Source organism: Elgaria multicarinata, chromosome 1, assembly GCF_023053635.1.
Source record: "Elgaria multicarinata webbii isolate HBS135686 ecotype San Diego chromosome 1, rElgMul1.1.pri, whole genome shotgun sequence".
NCBI classification, from domain to species: Eukaryota; Metazoa; Chordata; class Lepidosauria; order Squamata; family Anguidae; genus Elgaria; species Elgaria multicarinata.
Genome location: NC_086171.1, coordinates 77,349,116 through 77,366,597, shown reverse-complemented (window position 1 = coordinate 77,366,597; position 17,482 = coordinate 77,349,116). Strand labels below are relative to the sequence as shown.

Sequence of the window (17,482 nt, the reverse complement as noted above, 5' to 3'; positions counted from 1 at the left end):
ACACATTTCAGGACTTATATTACCAGTCGTATTCACAAGTGGGAGTGATGTTTGCTTCCATCCCAAATTTCAACGATTTTTACATTGAACTGGATGGCAATAACATGGGAGTGGAGTGTTTACGCCTATTAAATGAAATTATTGCAGATTTCGATGAGGTAAGGGCTAAGTGTTTGGTCATTAAGTCTGCCTTTTCAGGAATATCTTTGTAAACTTATCATAATGTTGATATTATACCAGTCTTTGTCCTTAAAAATGCTCATGGTTCAGAATTCATTCCATCTGACTTGGCATCACTGAGTGATCCAGGCAGTAATTGAGAGTTTCTTTGCTCTATGAAAAGTGAAATTATTCAGCATTAAGCAAAAGAAGTGGCTATATAATCCTGGTTTCTGATTGAATGGATTCACAATTCCCCTAGTTGGGGACTAGTTCTTCCAGCCAAACCTACTCAGTGGTTCATTAATCAACCGTATCAGAAAAAGGGACACACCAGGCTGCAGGCAGCAATGTGGGCCACCACAATTTTGGATTCCAGACTCTTCTGGATGCTCCTTAGACTGTGCCCTGGCCTCCCACCCAAAGCGCTGAGCCATGCGCTCTCAGAGCAGCATCGGATTTAGCCATGCAGAAGAAGCTCCTGTGCTGCTGTAGTAATGACTTAGGGCTCATCTACACCAAGCAGGATATTCCACTATGAAAGCAGTAAGAAAGCGGTATATAAGAGCTTCATCCCACGTACCTGTTTCCCTCGAATTATCCCCTACAGCGCTAAGCTGTCACCGTTGTTGTTGCTACCAGGCGGCTAGATCCTTAGCATACCAGGAAATGTGTTTAAGGGGGGAAATGTAAAAAAATCATTAAAAAATCGACAGATGACCCAATCCAATTCAAATTTGGTATGCTTAAAGCTCTCCTTAATATCTATTACTGTGCCAATTTTGATGTCTTTATCTTTAAAGCTTACGCAGATGTAAGCATTTGTTTAATTTTTCTTCAAATCCTGCTCCTGCACCCCAGTGGCCGCTCGGAAAACAACAAATGATACGCTCGAAAACTAGTAGCAAAATACGGCAAGGCTTTTGCCTTTGAAGCACAATTAAAGCAGGATGCATGGGAGTACTTCACAATAAAAGCAGATTATAAGATGGAAAACTTCGGAGTCCTTTGCACGCAATTCACAGTGATTGCACAGTATAACACTGGTGTGATAAAGCTCTAAAAGGCAGGAGCCACACTACTGCTTTATAGTGGCATTGAAGTGCACTGACAACTGTTGGGGCCCATGACACATAACATATACCACTTTCATACCACTTTCAAAGTGTTATAATCCCGCTTGGTGTAGATGTATGATGGGCCCCAACAGTTTTCAGTGCACTTCAGTACCACTATAAAGCAGTAGTGTAGATCCTGCAGTGCACTTCAATACCGTTATAAAGCAGTAGTGTGGCTTCTGCCTTTTATATACTGCTTTCATGCCACTTTCATAGTGGAATATCCGGCTTGGTGTAGATGAGCCCTATATCAGGATGTAAATGATATCAGAGGACAGAAATTCTTCACTGCACTTACTAAATTGTTTCCATACCACAATAATAATAATAATAATAATAATAATAATAATAATAATAATAATAACCCACCTCTCCATCTGGATCGAGGTAGGGAACAACATTAAATACATAGAACTAGTTAAAAGAGCACATAAAACCAATGCAATATTAAAATAACAATATTAAAATAGCCATCACTTCGTCTTGCTTGTATCAAAGAAGTGAGGGAAAGGTAAGTAAGATTAATTGCACATTAATAAAGTATTCCAGTGTGAATATTGCTGAATATTGCTTTTGGAAACCATATCAGGCCAAAACAAGATACCATGAAAATGATCAGGGGGCTCATTTCAAGGTAACTGAAATTTTTAGGAAATTTGCTATAGGTGTGAGGTAGGGAAAAAAGGGATTGAAAAAGAGCAGAGTAATAAGAATGCACATAACTATTCTTTCTTGTCTAAAATATTATGTAATGTTTAACAGTTTTATGTTTTAAACAAAGCTTATGGACAAAGAATATTATAAAGACATTGAAAAAATCAAGACAATTGGCAGCACGTATATGGCAGCAGTGGGACTCGTACCAACTACAGGCACCAAGGTAAGATGTGTTCCATATTTAATGTCTCCTCTAAGCATTTTTTACAAATGATGTTAAGAATAGCACTAGAACCTCCTAGGCTTGTAAACTGAATAAAAATACATATTGATTGGAACCACTATTTTCAGCCCAACTTTCTTCAGTAATTGTGGGGTGCCGGGGGGGGGGGGGCAGAGAAAATACCCCCAAAGGCTGGAGAGGCGGTCAGAGTTTTCTGGCATGTGGGTGGGTGTGTCTCTGCCTTATCTTAGTTATTTCTACATATTGGTGAGGGTCGTTCTCCCCCCAGCTTGTTTTTTGGCTCTAAAAAAATGTTGCATCTGCAAGGCTCTCTGAATTGCCTCCATGTTTCTCCCTGCCGCACTCTTTTCTGCTTTAAAAAGGAGTCTTGCAGCTCTTTGTATTCTCCTGGCCGCTTCCCCTTCCCAGAGTTTCCTGGAATGCCTATGGAAATGTCCCATTTCCACAGGTGTTCCCCATAGCTCGGTGGGGCCAGGAGGCTACGTAGAACTGCAAGAGTCTTTTTTAAACCAGAAAGGGGTAGTTGAGCTGTGGTGGGCTACAGAGACCTATGAGGTGGCAATAAGGAGGCACAGCATTTCTTTCAATGTAGAAATGTGAGGTTGGGGTGGGGAGTGAGCTATTGCTACCTCATTGACTTCACTAAGTTCAGGCAGACACATAACACCCTGAAAATATTGGGAACCTTCACCCCAAAGCAACGAAAAATCTCCCTTTTTCACAGAGGGCATATGGTCCCTCAAAAGCACGAAGAGATTTTTCATATTATAAGAACGCAAGAATATAAGAATTGCCTTGTTGGATCAGATCAAGGTTGCAGTCAACTAGATGCCTCTGGGAAGCTCCCAGGCAGGACATGAAGGTGAAAGCCTTCCTCTGTTCATCCCTAGCATCTGGTATTCATATACATTGCCTCGCTCACATTCAATTATATACTAAAAGCATTCTTAGGACATTTCTACACCAGCCTAAAACTGTGGGCTGGTCACGGCTGTGTGTCAAAATGACGCACACGGTCTTCTGGGAGGAAAGAGGGATGAGAACGGGTTTTCCCCAGGGATATGTACTCCCTGGGAAAATCTGATTCTTCCCGCGGTCTCGGGATCATCCCGAGACTGCAGGACGTGTGGCTGCCTATCCCGGCTTCTTCCCTCCTTCCCGCAAGTAGCGAGAAGCAGTAGACGGCAGGAACTGGGCGGGAGGAATTGGGGGTGGGGTGGGGTTGCGGGGGTCGGGGCTTTTTTTAAAAAAACTTACATTTGCATTGGAGCACAGGTGCTCAGCTCATTTTTTTAAATGGCGGGTGCAACACCCTCCTTCCTCCCAGGATGTCGCGCCCGCATGTGGACTAAGGGGAGGATCTCGTGATCGGGATATTGCATGATCCTCCCCCACTCCCTCCCTCTACACCAGGCTGCTGTAGAAATGGCCTTAGCAAATGCCTTATTATTTGCCTTATCTCTGTGCTGGAAAGCTCTGTTGGAGTCTGTACTAGAATGTCTCTCTATAGCAGGCCAAACCCCTCAAATACCAGTGAGACAGAAGAAAAACTCTCCTCTCATACTACGAGCCCATCTAGGCATGTTGAAAGCCTTTTCCAGGGCATCTTAAATCTCCTCAGAAATCCTGTTCCTTGCTTCCTTTGAGGATTTGGGGCCTCTGAATTACTCAGACTTGTTTCTGGAATTGGCACTGATAACACTGAAACTGCGATTCTTCTAGACCACAATTTGTGCTGAAAGTAATTGAGGAAAGGAGGAAGTTGTGGGATCATGTAGAATGGAGGGGAAAACTGGGGAGGGTGAATTTATTTCATCCTCTGAGCCTAAGTTCCACCTGCAGTGAATGGGGCTCTCCCTTCACAGATCCCAACTTGCTTCTGCTTTGTAGGGACACTTCTGCATTAACTGATTTGCAATGATAAGATAACACTGATTCGAGGGCAAAAGCAGATGAGACAGAATATGGTCCATAAAGTGTTTTGAGCCTATTAATATCATTAAATGAAGACAAGAAACACAATTATAGTAATGTGACATCTAAACCAGCTATTAGGATCCATTTGGAATGCATCCCACTTAATATTATCATTGAGAACTTATATTAATAGTTAGCTTTTGCTTATTACAGACTTTTCATGTTCCTCTTATAAGAATGGAGATGGTGTGTGTGTGTGTGTGTGTGTGTATGAATACGTGTGCATGTAGGATGTTTCATTGATGAAACAACTGATGACTAATTCCTATGCTGAATAAATGTGTTACCGTTTGTATCTGTCTTCTTGGGCAAACAAGCAAGGGAAGGTATTGTTCTGCTATGTCTGGGATAAATGCTCTTTGAACTACAATCCTGAAAACAACTTGTTATTGGGTAACTCTGGCCAAATAACATTTCAAAACTATTTTTTTTTCTGGGGAATGTAATATTTGCTAGTAGATGGGGCTATCCAAATTTAACTCAGTATTGACAGTACTTCTTCAGATGTATTAGTAGGAATACTTTAAAAATACTGTTGCAGATTTTTCATGGCTTCTCATCACTTAAATGACTTTTAAGTGATGTCCAAAGTTTAAACACTCTCACCATGCCCCCCTATCCCATTTGGAATACTACAATTCTGGTAGCCACATTCCCAAAAGTACATCGCAGAGCTGGAAAAGGTACAGAGAACGACAACCAAAATTATAAAGAGACTAGATAAACACTTCCCCTACAAAGAAAGGTGAAAATGTTTAGAACTTGTTAGTTTAGGTCAGGAGATGACTTGGGGGTGGGGAATGATAGAAGTTTATAAAATGATGAATAATATGGAGAGAGTTGATAGGTGTTTCCCCCTTTACTCATGCTAGAACTCAGGATCATCAATTAAAATCGAAGTAGATTCGGGATAGACAAACGAGTGTACTTTTTCACACAATGCATATTTAAGTTATGGTATTTACCCCATCAAGACTGGCAATGGATGGATGGATTTGACAAATTCATGGACATTAGATCTATCGGTGGGTAAATGAAACCTCCATGTTCCAAGGCAGTATACCACTCAATACCAGGTACTGGAGAGCATTGGTGGGAGTGGTCTATGGCTGTTTCTCCCTGCTTGTTGGCTTCCCAGACGTATAAGGCTGTTCGGTGTTGGAAACAGCAGGTTGGACTAGATGGACCCTTTGATTCAGACCAGCAGGGCTAATCTTTTGCTACCTGTACAGGTTTGCTCAGCCTCTTTAGTCTTTGGGAGAGGTCCTTTTCTGGGGGCCTCTGACAAACAGCAAATATCATCCTGTTTCCCACATTAGTGAAACAGATGACTCTGAGAAGCCCACAAGAAAGAAGTCAGTTATCATCATCTTCTGTTGTCCTCCTCCCCTGCATCGAACAGTATTTAGTAGATTAAGTCCTCTGAACATGGAGGCTCTATCCATCACAGTTAATAACTGTCGAAAGGCCAATCCTTCATGTATTTTTCTAAGCCCCGTTAAAAGCCATCTATTAGGGTGACCATATGAAAAGGAGGACAGAGCTCCTGTATCTTTAACAGTTGCATAGAAAAGGGAATTTCAGCAGGGGTCATTTGTATATATGGAGAACCTGGTGAAATTCCCTCTTCATCACCGCAGTTAAAGCTGCAGGAGCTATACTAGAGTGACCAGATTTAAAAGAGGGCAGGGCACCTGCAGCTTTAACTAGTGTGATGGAGGGAATTTCACCAGGTTCTCCGTATATACAAATGACAGCTGCTGAAATTCCCTTTTCAATACAACTGTTAAAGATACAGGAGCCCTGTCCTCCTTTTCATATGGTCACCCTACGATCTATACCTGTGGCCAACACTTTTCTCTGCAGTGATCCTGGTCTGCCACCCCAAAAATGCCTTCTTACCTTCTGCCTTCTTACCTTCTGTAGATATCCAAATGGTGGATTATTATTTTTCATTTAGACAGGCCCTCCAGATATTTTTACAGCTTTTTAATACTACTGTGTTTAACATTTATCTGCACTTTTTAAATTCAGTTTTAACATAGTATTCTAGTGTTGAAAGAAAGATAGGATAAATGAATGAATGAATGAATAATTTAAAATCTTTTTAAAAATGCAGGCAAAGAAATCAATTTATTCCCATCTCAGTACACTGGCGGATTTTGCGATAGAAATGTTTGATGTTCTTGATGAAATCAACTATCAGTCTTACAATGACTTTGTTCTTCGGGTTGGTAAGTCACATTTTCAAGAATTAGTTCTATATGGTTACCTTTGCTGAGGTTGGTTGCCAAAATTCCTGATAGAGGTTTATAAATAGAAGACTTTGTATAGCTTGCCTATGATAAAATACCCAGGAGTTTGGAGCTTATCTAAATGATTTTCATCTGCATGTCTAGGTAACTACTGCTAATTGCAATTTAAATATGTAGAAGTAATGAAGGGAAGGCAGATTAGAACAAAATCTGTTGTAGGAATGGGGATTCGAAATTGCCTCACATTTTTGGGTCAAGGATTCAAGGAGAGGAGGAAGTTGAGAAGCAGCCAAAAAAGAGGGGCACCTTCTAGATGCTTCCTTGTGCTCACAGGTGGAAGTTGTACAGAGACAGAGAGGAAGATTACATGTGACACAGGTTTTAGACAGACTCAGGCCACAACTTGTACTGGATATAGCTTCATGGAGGCAAAGCATGGCATTCTGCTAGAATACAATTTCTGACAACCCATGTACTGTCAGAAGGCTTGGCTCAGCCTGCTTGCTGGAACACACTGAGAAGGTGGGGAAAGGCTACTTCCGCAAATAACTTGCGCCGTTTCTATGACTGTTATCCATCCACTAAGAAAAGTAGTCATGGTGCCATCCTATTAGATGGGCTGGCCCATGCCCATATCCACAAGGCACCTTAAAGGAGTCCCCACTGTATGAGGGAGCAAGAAGCACACCTCCCCTTCCTCTCCGCTAAGGATCCTGCTTCGTGCTGTAGCACAAAGTATAGGATGCTTAAAGTTGTAGAGAAAAAGTAATCAGGCCTGGTAGGGTGCCAGTTTTACATGCAGGAAGTACCAGGTTCAATCCCCAGCATCTCCAGGTAGGACTAGGAAAGAATCCTGCCTGGAAACCCTGCTGGTCGGTATTGACAATACTGGTCTTGGTGGACCAGTGGTCCAACTCAGTATAAGGCAGTTCCTTATGTTTCTAACAGAGCAGGCATATACACTGAATAAGATTGGCATGAAGAAGGTAAAAACTCCAGGAGCACAATAGCAAATTATGGACCGGTAAAATTCCTTCCCAGCCCGGCCAACCAGTGGCTAACATTGGCCACAGCTAGACCTAAGGTTTATCCTGGGATCATCCAGGGTTCGCCCCTGCCTGAGCACTGGATCCCCTGTGTGTCACCTAGATGAACAGGTTTGACCCCTGGACGATCCAGGGATAAACCTTAGGTCTAGCTGTGGCCTCAGAATCCATAGGAATCTGCAACAATAACTTGTAAACTTCAGTATTACAGACAGGATGCGTAGGGTCGAGCAGACCAAAATGCAATGGTTTGGTCCATGGAGGGCTTGCCTGTATATCCCTAATGTGCAGACCAGAGGGAAGAAGTATTCCCTCTGTCTACCTGGCGGAAGGCCATTGCTTCCCTCCCAGCCACTTCCTGGTTGGAGAGGAGAGAAGGAGAGAGGCCAGCATGCTCTGCACTAAGCCGCCACCTGGTGCTACAGTAGCCTGACATGCTGTGTGCCTTTTGCCCCAGTCCCATGACATCAACATAGGCCCAAAAGGGGGGGGGGCTGTCCTTATCAACAGGCACCTGGACTTATTATCAAATGCTTTGGAGGCTTGACCTCTTAAGCTATCAGGTGTTGAAGATGCACCAGTCAGGTCTATCTTTCAGATACTGCAGGTTTTAGTTGGCAATGTATTAGCAGAATGTTGGAAAACATGTGTACAGGATGCTTCTTTCATTTGTGTTTGAAATCAGTGAGACAGACAAAGGCGGCATGATACATTCTTCCTGGATTCCACCCCCACCCCAACCCTGGCTAAGTTCTCAGCTGAGTGTATGACCCCTTCTTTCTGCTTTCAAGGAGGCACCATACGAATGCTGTGCAGACTAGAGCTGCGCCAATTATTCTCCACTTTCAGTTTTGCGAGTAGAGTAAAAGTAGCAGTTTCAATGGGGTGGAAATTTCCCCCCAAATACACTTTGATCATTCAGATATTCACCTTATTTGAACCAGTGTTATTCCATTGCCTCCCTACCCTGCTGCTGCTTCCACTTTTTTGTATCAGTCACATGAACATTCCCAGCCAGACAGGGCTAACTAACATGGTGAACAAAATAATGTCACAACACTTTGTAGTCATTGGGAATTCGGCTTTGTGAGCAACTAAGAATTAGAGTAAATGGATAAGTGAACGTCTTTGCAAGGAGTGTTGAAAAGGGGAAAACATTTTTGGCACTATTGAAAATGTTTGCAAAAAGCTGAATAGCTTTGGCGCAGCAGCACTATAGATATAGAGAGTGATTTGATTTCTTTTTATCCTAACTTGTTCCATTAAACAACGGGAGGCTATGAAAAGTAGTGATATGACTGTGCGGTTATTTTCACAAATAGCCAATTTGATCCATTTTTACTGTGTCACTGCAAAGCTGCAGAGAGTGGGTTGATGATGGGATACTTCATGTAACATGAATTATCAGCTGCCCATGTGTTCAAATAATCCCATGGGATACCCATGATAAGGGCAGTTATCAAAGTGACAGCTTGGTTGTGTGATTGTCAGCTTTCATACACAGAACTTTAATGTATCAAGGGATGTATCTGTCCCAGAATCTATTTTTAATACCATAGCTATCGCCAGGTCTTTGAAGATATGAAGTTATAACAAAGAAAAATGCCTCTGAGCATGTGCCATTTACTTTGCCCTCACCACCAAGGAACCATTGTCTGCCCCACATCCATTTAGGATTAAGGAGTAAGGCTTTCAGGGAAGTTGAAACTACTCACTTTGGAACTACTTGGCGCAGGAAGGTGATTTGGGAACCTGGAGCTGTTTTGCATTTGGATATGGAAGGCCTATATTCAAATCCCTGCTTCAGCCAAGTAACTTATTAGGTGGCCTGCCCTTATGAAAATCTCTCCCTCTTGGTGTGAAAATTAAAGAAGGTAAAGGTATATTGTAGTCTACTCAGAACCCTTGGAATTAGTGTGGGGAAGAAACCTAAAAAGGTCAGTGAAGATGTTTTTATAAACACAGTCTAGTCTAAACCTTCAATTTCTAATGTATTTCAGCATCTATTATGGTGGTCTTTGGGCTATGATTAGTTTTAGATAAATGAAACAGATACTGGAGTAAAAACTAAATAAATGCATGGCCACTATCAATCTTTCAGGTATTAACGTAGGCCCAGTAGTAGCAGGTGTCATTGGTGCCAGAAGACCACAGTATGACATCTGGGGTAACACTGTAAATGTTGCTAGCAGAATGGATAGTACTGGAGTGCAAGGTAAAATTCAGGTGAGTATTTTCATAATTCTCCATAAGTACATTAGTCCTGATGAAATACTGAAACAGTGCCCGGCTTTTCAAGCTACCTGTGAGGTTCTACTTACCTTACTATAGTCATTCTTGAGAAAAGTCTTGAATAGCTTCCCCAATATGCTAAACATATTAGTAGAACTGGAATGCCAGTCGCCCTGCATAGAGGGCAGCTTTGGACCTAACTACAACAGTATCCCCAAATGTACTTCTTTACCTTCCCCCATTGGAATGAATGGCAGCTATTCACCTATATGAGAGAAAGTAGACCACTGGACTTGAGAAAGAACAAGCTTCCTTTCATGTAGTGACTGAAGGCATAGAGAACTAAGCCAGCTTTTCTTTGCAAAGCTCCACCATTTTCATCTGCATAGCCCCATCCAGGTTTTTATTTATTTCTTATGCTATTTGATTAATTCTTTTTTTAATGCACACAACGGTTCTCCCAAAAAGTGAGTTCTAAGGCAGTCAGTAGAATGCCATTAAAAACAGCCACTAAAAACAAAATAATTGACCATTATAGTACAGCTAACAGGAGCAATGAAATGCACACACACACACAGAGAGAAACAATGAGCAGAGGCTAAAAAATAATATTGGAAGCAGAGAGGAAGAAAAGGTATAAACCTCCACAACTAATACATTACCAAAGGCTTGAGACAGATTTTGTCCAGTGTTTAAAAACTGGTGTTCACAGATCTCCATTTGGAGGGATTTCTGTCGTTTGGGCAAAGCCAGAGAAAAAGCCCTCCTTCAATCCCCACCCATTAGTTAGACAAATTGTTGGGAACTGGCTAATAGAGAGAGAGAGAAATTTACAATATGATCTAAGCCAGGGGTCCCCAACCCCCGGGCCACGGACCAGTACTGGTCTGTGGCCTGTTAGGAACCGGGCTGTGCCCACACCCACCCCAGTGTACCTGGGCACGGGGTGCCATCTCGCCTGCCCAGCCGAAGCGAAGCCAGGATACTGGAGTGGGGGGCGGGGGTGGGCATGGCTTCCCAAAACCATCCCCTCAACACACACACACACACACACACACACACACACACACACACCGGTCTGTGGAAAAATTGTCTTCCATGAAACCGGTCCCTGGTGCCAAAAAGGTTGGGGACTGCTGATCTAAGCTATCTAATACATCACCAGTAATTCTGGTTTGTTTTATTCACAGGTTACTGAAGAAGTACAGCGGATACTGAAGAGGTGCAATTACGAGTTTATGTGTCGGGGTAAAGTCAGCGTCAAAGGCAAAGGTGAAATGTTGACCTATTTTCTTGAAGGAAAGGCCAATGGAAATAATTCACAAACACGATCTTTAAACTTAGAGAGGAAAATGTACCCTTATGGGCGAGCGAACATTCAGACCAAGCTGGGCACAAGCTGTCCGACTGTGTCCTCATCCCCCAGCCTCTCAGCAAATGCTGGAGCTGGAACGCTTCAAGCGCCATCAGCCCATACCAATCAGACACTCCATTATCTTCCTTCTGTGCCAGCCATAAAAGAGGCGTGAGAGCAATGAAAATGTTGGTTGTGCCATTTGCAGTGGATTTGGAGAGCAGAGGTCACCTGAATTTTCACCAGGAAGCTTAACGCTACAGGATTTGGTATCAACCAGGATGTCTACAACCCAACCAAAGAGTACTTGGGAACTGCATATACGAACTTGTGGAATGGATCAAATAAGGGCTAGCAATTCTGTTAGGAGGAATCTATTACTGATTTTCTGAAGAGAAGAAATATTTTGTCAGCAATTTTAAAGGGTTAATAGGTAACAGAAAAAAATCATGCTTGGGAGTCTGAATATTTGCATATACACACATACATACACGTGTGTGTGTGTGTGTGTGTGTGTGTGTGTGTGTGTGTGTGTGTGAAAGAGAGAGATTGTCAATATTCACTATTGAATTTTGACAATCTTTGCATTAGTGACTGTCAATATTCATTAACAAATGTTGGCATTCTCTAATTTCGGATATACAGTGGAGATATATATCTCACAGAGGTTTATATGTATAGAAATCTTATTTATTTACATCCTGCAGTGGCAAAGAGAGAGAATACTCGTAGTATCATATCCTGCGTTGGTTGAATCTAAACGTCTATGCTGCTGTTTGGGTGGAGGGTATAGGGAAAATGAGATGTATTTGAGGTTATAGCAAACATTACGGGGTCCTTCCCACAACATTTTAGTGGGGGAAAATGGGAAATTGTCAGCACCTGCTTGTAGGAAGTAGCAAGTCCTCAAGTAAACAGCTTTTAAATTTTGCTATATTTTCATATCTTTGTATGTTTTCCAGCTGCATAGTGAGGAGTCAGAGATCAGATTACAGGTGGATTTACTGGAGATATCTCAGAATTTAATCAAATAAATTGAAATCATGAGTGAAGTCTCATTCACACACTATTCTAGCTAGCTATGTAAGATTTGCATCCCAACTGCTACACAGGACCACAGAGAAGGTTTCTATACTGCAAGGGGTGGCTTGTGTGAATATATTTTCCAGTTGACTTCTCTGGGGTAAAACTAATTTGCCTCTGATAAATGCTGCTAAAGTAGCAAGTGTGTGCATGCCAAAAGAGTATTAAGGTGTATAGAGTTATGCCTTTTCAGCAGGCCAAATGGCCAATCATTTATACAGATTTTTATTCGAAACAGTTGAATATATATAGATATGATTCTGTACCATGAATCAGAGAGTGCTCACAAAGATTTCCTGTGTGAACAAAAGTTCATTCCATTCATGAAATGCAACTTTTGGATCCAACCGATATTGTTTGATGCCAGTCTCCTGCAGGACTTAACTTCTGCACCAGCTTTGTTCTCCCCTTCCATTTGAAGATTCTCACTGGCAAACATTGAACCAAGTTTATTTATTTATTTTAGCTCAGAGCTTTAACCTCACATTTTCATAGGATGGATTAATAAGATACCAGCACATCTATTTGTACAGTGGTGATTCCATTATCTCAAATGGAAATTATGGGCGTTATCAAATGCTGCCTGTGTGCTAGCATTTCATAGAAAAACAGAAATGAGCCAGCCAGAATTGAATGTTGTGTATGAGTGAGTGAGTGTGCTTTCCCCAACTTCAGTTTTGTGAGTTTTATTCCAAGGCCTTGTGTGCAGCCATTGTCTCCGTTGCAAGCCCTTTTGATATGAATAGGAATGACAGTAGAGCACAATTTTTCTCCTTTGCGTCTCACTCTCATTTCAGAAGAGTGGTTTGCCCTCTTCAGTGCTTGTACTTTAGTAACTTGGCTATGGTAGATTGCATACTAATAGGAGCCTCAAGATCTGGGAAATCTGGGCACCCATTCACCACTGCTAAGTGGTTTTCAGATTAGAAGCAGCAAGTGGGGCAGCAAAGGAGGGTGTGTGTGCTTAAACCTTCCTCTTCCTAATACTTCATCTCTACTACCCTCAGATGGCATGTTCACCAAGTCGCATGAATGCTTCTAAAACACTCGCACGAATACTTCTAAAACATGATCACAAACCACTTTTTGTTTTGCTTTTTTACAATGCATAAACGTTTGCTGTTGTAATACTGCATATTTCAAGAGCAGGTTATATAAACTATATTTTATATTTTATAAAATATAAAATATAGGAACGTTTGGTTGAAAAAGAGGAATGAATGTGAGAAAGATGAATGTGTTGGGGAAGTTTTAGAAGTGAGTGTCGTTAATTGACTCCTTAAAAATATTACTTTTGGTGTGATCTCTGTACTACTGCATTCACAAGAGAGAAAGAGAAGAAATAATCTGCTAAGGTTGGATCCAAATTTAGTCATACTTAAAGTAGAGTTTAAGATGCTAGAAGATACTGAAAAGCTTGGTTCGATAATTGGTGAAACCAAACAGACTTGGACTCTGCCAGCTAGGGGCAATATTTTATTGTGTTCTTGCTCGGCTCCCATTCATTTCATTAAGGCTTCTCCAGAACTTCCCAGTGAATGAAGTGTTTTAGAGTACTTATTTCTGGGTTCCTGTGTGGTGACCAGCATTTCATTTGTATGCCACTATGGCTGGCACAAACAGGCCCTCAAAGTGGCTTAGGATAATATTGGACTGGGTCCATAGTGAGCTCTTGCAGCTTGCTACAGTTACCAGAGTGTTGATATTAATGTCTTTTGTGGGGCCAATAGCACATCTCTGAAGGGATAATTAGAGATGTGCTGGATTTGGGGGAGCAAACATTATCAGTGCAAAACAATTTAAAGAGGGAGCAATATGAGGGCTTTATTTGTCCTCGGTGATAGCATCGCAAAGGAAATCTGATAGAAGAGCTGAATAGGGGTACTTGGAAATATTTGCAAAAGAAACCCCAATACCACACCCTTGATTTGGGCTCATCTAATTTGAACGATTACTTTGTTTGATTTTCTTTTTCCAGTTCAAGCGCTAAGAATGATCTTGCTATAGTTTCACAGTGTGGACCTAGTTCTCTCCTACAGTGCATGTATGCGAGTCTCATTTTGATTAAGGGAGATCATGGGAGAATAGCCGCCTTGTTTAATATGGGGTCGTGTGTAAGCTGCTGTCTTAAAATGCTGACCTTGAAGAAGCCCTGTCGTCGGCAAGCTGTTATTAGGAGTCTGTCAATAGCAAGCACAATATTTCACATCAGTTTGCACAATTTTCTCTTAATAAGGTAATAGTAATAATTAAAAGTCTTTAACGCTCCATTGGAGCAGAGAAGATATCAGAGGTCTTTGGGGGAACTAATCGCAAAATGTTCCTAAGGTAACTTTTTAACTTTAAATTATTTTGTATCATTATCTTGGAGATTCTGAATAGATGCTGAGTTGAATTAAGTGTTTGAAAACATTTCTACATTTGAATCAGAAAAGCATTCTTTAAAATAATTTCAGTGCTGGGCATACAAAGGAAGGTTTGGGATCCATTGAGTGCCAAAATCTTCTGCATCTGATATTGGTATAAATATTCATTATATTTGAGTTGTGGTAATATGCATTAAAAGCAGACTTTGAACCACTTCAGCCTTGATAGTAATAATGAGGCAAAAACAATAAATAAATAAAAACACCCCATTAGGGAACAATGTTCTACAAATTGGTGTATGCTCTGTGCCATTTCAGTGGTGTCAGGGGCCAGTTAAGGATTCTCTGCATGTAGTGAAGGAGTGGGAATGCATCCCTCCCCCAAACTGTATATGATCAGATACAGACCAGTCCAGATGTAGACTTGAATTGTTGTGTGTATCAAATTGCACTTACATGTGGAGCACCCATGTTATATATTACTTTGTATCTATTAGGCCACAGTCCTGTACACATTTCCTAGGGAGTAAGCCCAATTGAACACAGTGGGTTTTACTTCTGAGTAGGCATTATTAATCATTATTTATTTTTGTCCAGCTACAGGCTATTGCAACCTAATTGAAAACAAGGAATATATACTGCTGAACATATACTACAAACCTTAACAGAAAAGGGTGCAATCCTAATGTACCTTTACACAGAAAAAGTTTCATAACTCCCAATATTTCCCAGCTAACATAGTTAGGGAATGCTGGGAGTTGTGGGACTTTTTTCTGTTTAAACACATATAGGATTGCACCCTAATATAACTAAGTTATGTCCACCATTAAAATTAAACAAACATCAACAAATGTATAGCATTTTCCAAAACAAAACAAATATGAATACACACAAATTATACATAACTCAACAGTATAATTGTATAATATCAAATAAACCTTGGTAGAGGGGGGGGGGGTTGAACATACTCATTCCAGCATTACATAAAGAGGATCATCTTTATGTGAATTGGCCCTGAGTAAGAATCCAGTCTAAATTCACTATCACTCAAGCAATTGCTTGATTCTGCTTAGCATTATGGCCAAATCAGGCAAGGCTCTAAGGATACGGAATGCACATACAGTGGTATGGGATCACTCATACGTACTCTGCCTCCATTGGATGTGCCTGGGCTGTGTCCATGCCCAATAGATGGCTAGCCATTGGATGCCATCTTCACTCCACAGAATCCAATTGAACCTGAACCCCCAAAAATGTTTTGGAGAGGAAATCTGTGAAAAAATTGTAACCAGAATGACCAGTGACAAAAAACAAACAAAACGCCACCACCCACAATCCACATAATGAACTGTGTCACTAGTTTTTCAGTCCCAAATGTCTGGTACATTAAAGTTGACTTTGAATGTGAGAAGAGATGCTTGACCAAAGGAAGGTCTACAAATATACCTAGGTTCTTTTATAGCTAGTAAAATGAAAAGAAGAGTAGGGGGGAAATACTCCGTTTATCAGAATTAGACATTAATGATATTAATTTAAGAAAAGTTACTTCTGAACTGGACAGTTAAAAAATAGTGATGAGCCTGATTTGCACTGAACCATGCAAATTTCCCAGATTTTGTGTGTGACAACTGCTGTGCATTTCGGGCTTATCTGTATTGGACTTCATGCAAGTAGGTCCTATGTAAATACTACATCCAATGGGTAGTATCCTACTGTTCTCATGCACTCTCACAAGCAGCCACTCATACAACAGGGTTCCAAAATGAGTGGAAACTCTCCTTTCTGTAGTCAGGCAGGTCAGTGGAGCTCACAGAAGGCAGCTCTGCTGACCTGTCCCAAGCTGGAAATGACTGTTTCTATTTGTATCCAGGATTCTTTTGAGCCCCATTGCTCAAATGGTCACTACCATGAGCACAATGGAACCAGCAAAGATCCCTAGAGGCAAGACAAAGCACACGCTATCTAGTCAAGGCAGAAGCAATTCCACTTACCACTGGTGTCCGCTATCTACTCACTTAGAGCCTCCTCTGAACCAGCCTTAAACATTAACCCAGCATTAGTGATCCAAATTATTTTACATTTCCCGTCCTTACCAGAGGACTATTTAGCCATAATGTTCTTTCAAGTGAGCATTTTATATTGCAGTGACAAGCAATTTTTTTTTAATTTATGATAAAACTGTATTATAATGCCTTATTTATTTTTAATCTTGTACAGTATTAAAACATTTGCCTTTCATGTATTATTATTATTATTTACTTTAAAGGATGTATTGTATGAAATTTTGTAAATACTTTTAGCTATGACAGGTTTATTGCATGTACACTTGTATAAAAAGAACTGCAAAAAGGCACACTTTTAACAGATGCTAATGATTTTTTGTAAACCGAGGTTTTACATGTGCATGAAGATTATAAACCTTTTGGAAATGGATGTCCTTTTGCTTCTCTTCTGCAATCTACTGCATGCCACACATGCCTGACTTCAGTAAAAAAAAAAAATCCAAAAGAGTAAGTTTCTTTCTATATGTTTTTGACATATCACCTTTGACACAGAGTTTTTGAGGCACTACTAGTTGCATGCACGTACTGCAAAAGCAAAATTAAAATTTTGAAACGATGCCACAAGAAAACTTTAACCTGTCATGTTCTGCCAACCTCAATGTTGCTCGGTCCACATTATATGGTATACGAAATGTGCTCTCAACATCTATGCTACCTTTATAACAGTACCTTTGGTCATTAGAAGCAATAAATTAAACTCCACATACTGTAATATATATAAATATATATAAATGAGTGGAAGTAAGTAGTGGTGTGAAACCAAGTCTACCAATTCACTAGGTACTGTTTAATACCTTGTTTGACTTAACAGTATAAGTAAATGTTTGGTTTGGGAAGGGGATGACTCTGTACATCCTAAAATGCAAGAGCACAAAATTGCTCCTGTGGACATGACCTTACGAAGCTGCCTTAGACTGAGTCAGACCAT

The 17,482-nt window shown here is 40.8% G+C and overlaps 1 protein-coding gene across 1 annotated transcript in view; it reads left to right on the top strand.

The window, feature by feature from the left end:
• Positions 1–11,554, top strand: part of ADCY1 (adenylate cyclase 1) — a 182,547-nt gene extending 170,993 nt beyond the window's left edge. Inside the window, exons 16-20 of the mRNA XM_063130721.1 lie at positions 12–158; positions 2,059–2,157; positions 6,275–6,389; positions 9,558–9,682; positions 10,879–11,554. Of these exons, the coding sequence (XP_062986791.1) occupies positions 12–158; positions 2,059–2,157; positions 6,275–6,389; positions 9,558–9,682; positions 10,879–11,217 (825 nt within the window). The 3' untranslated portion in view covers positions 11,218–11,554. The remainder of the gene's footprint in view (positions 1–11; positions 159–2,058; positions 2,158–6,274; positions 6,390–9,557; positions 9,683–10,878) is intronic.
• The last annotated feature ends 5,928 nt before the right edge of the window (positions 11,555–17,482 follow it).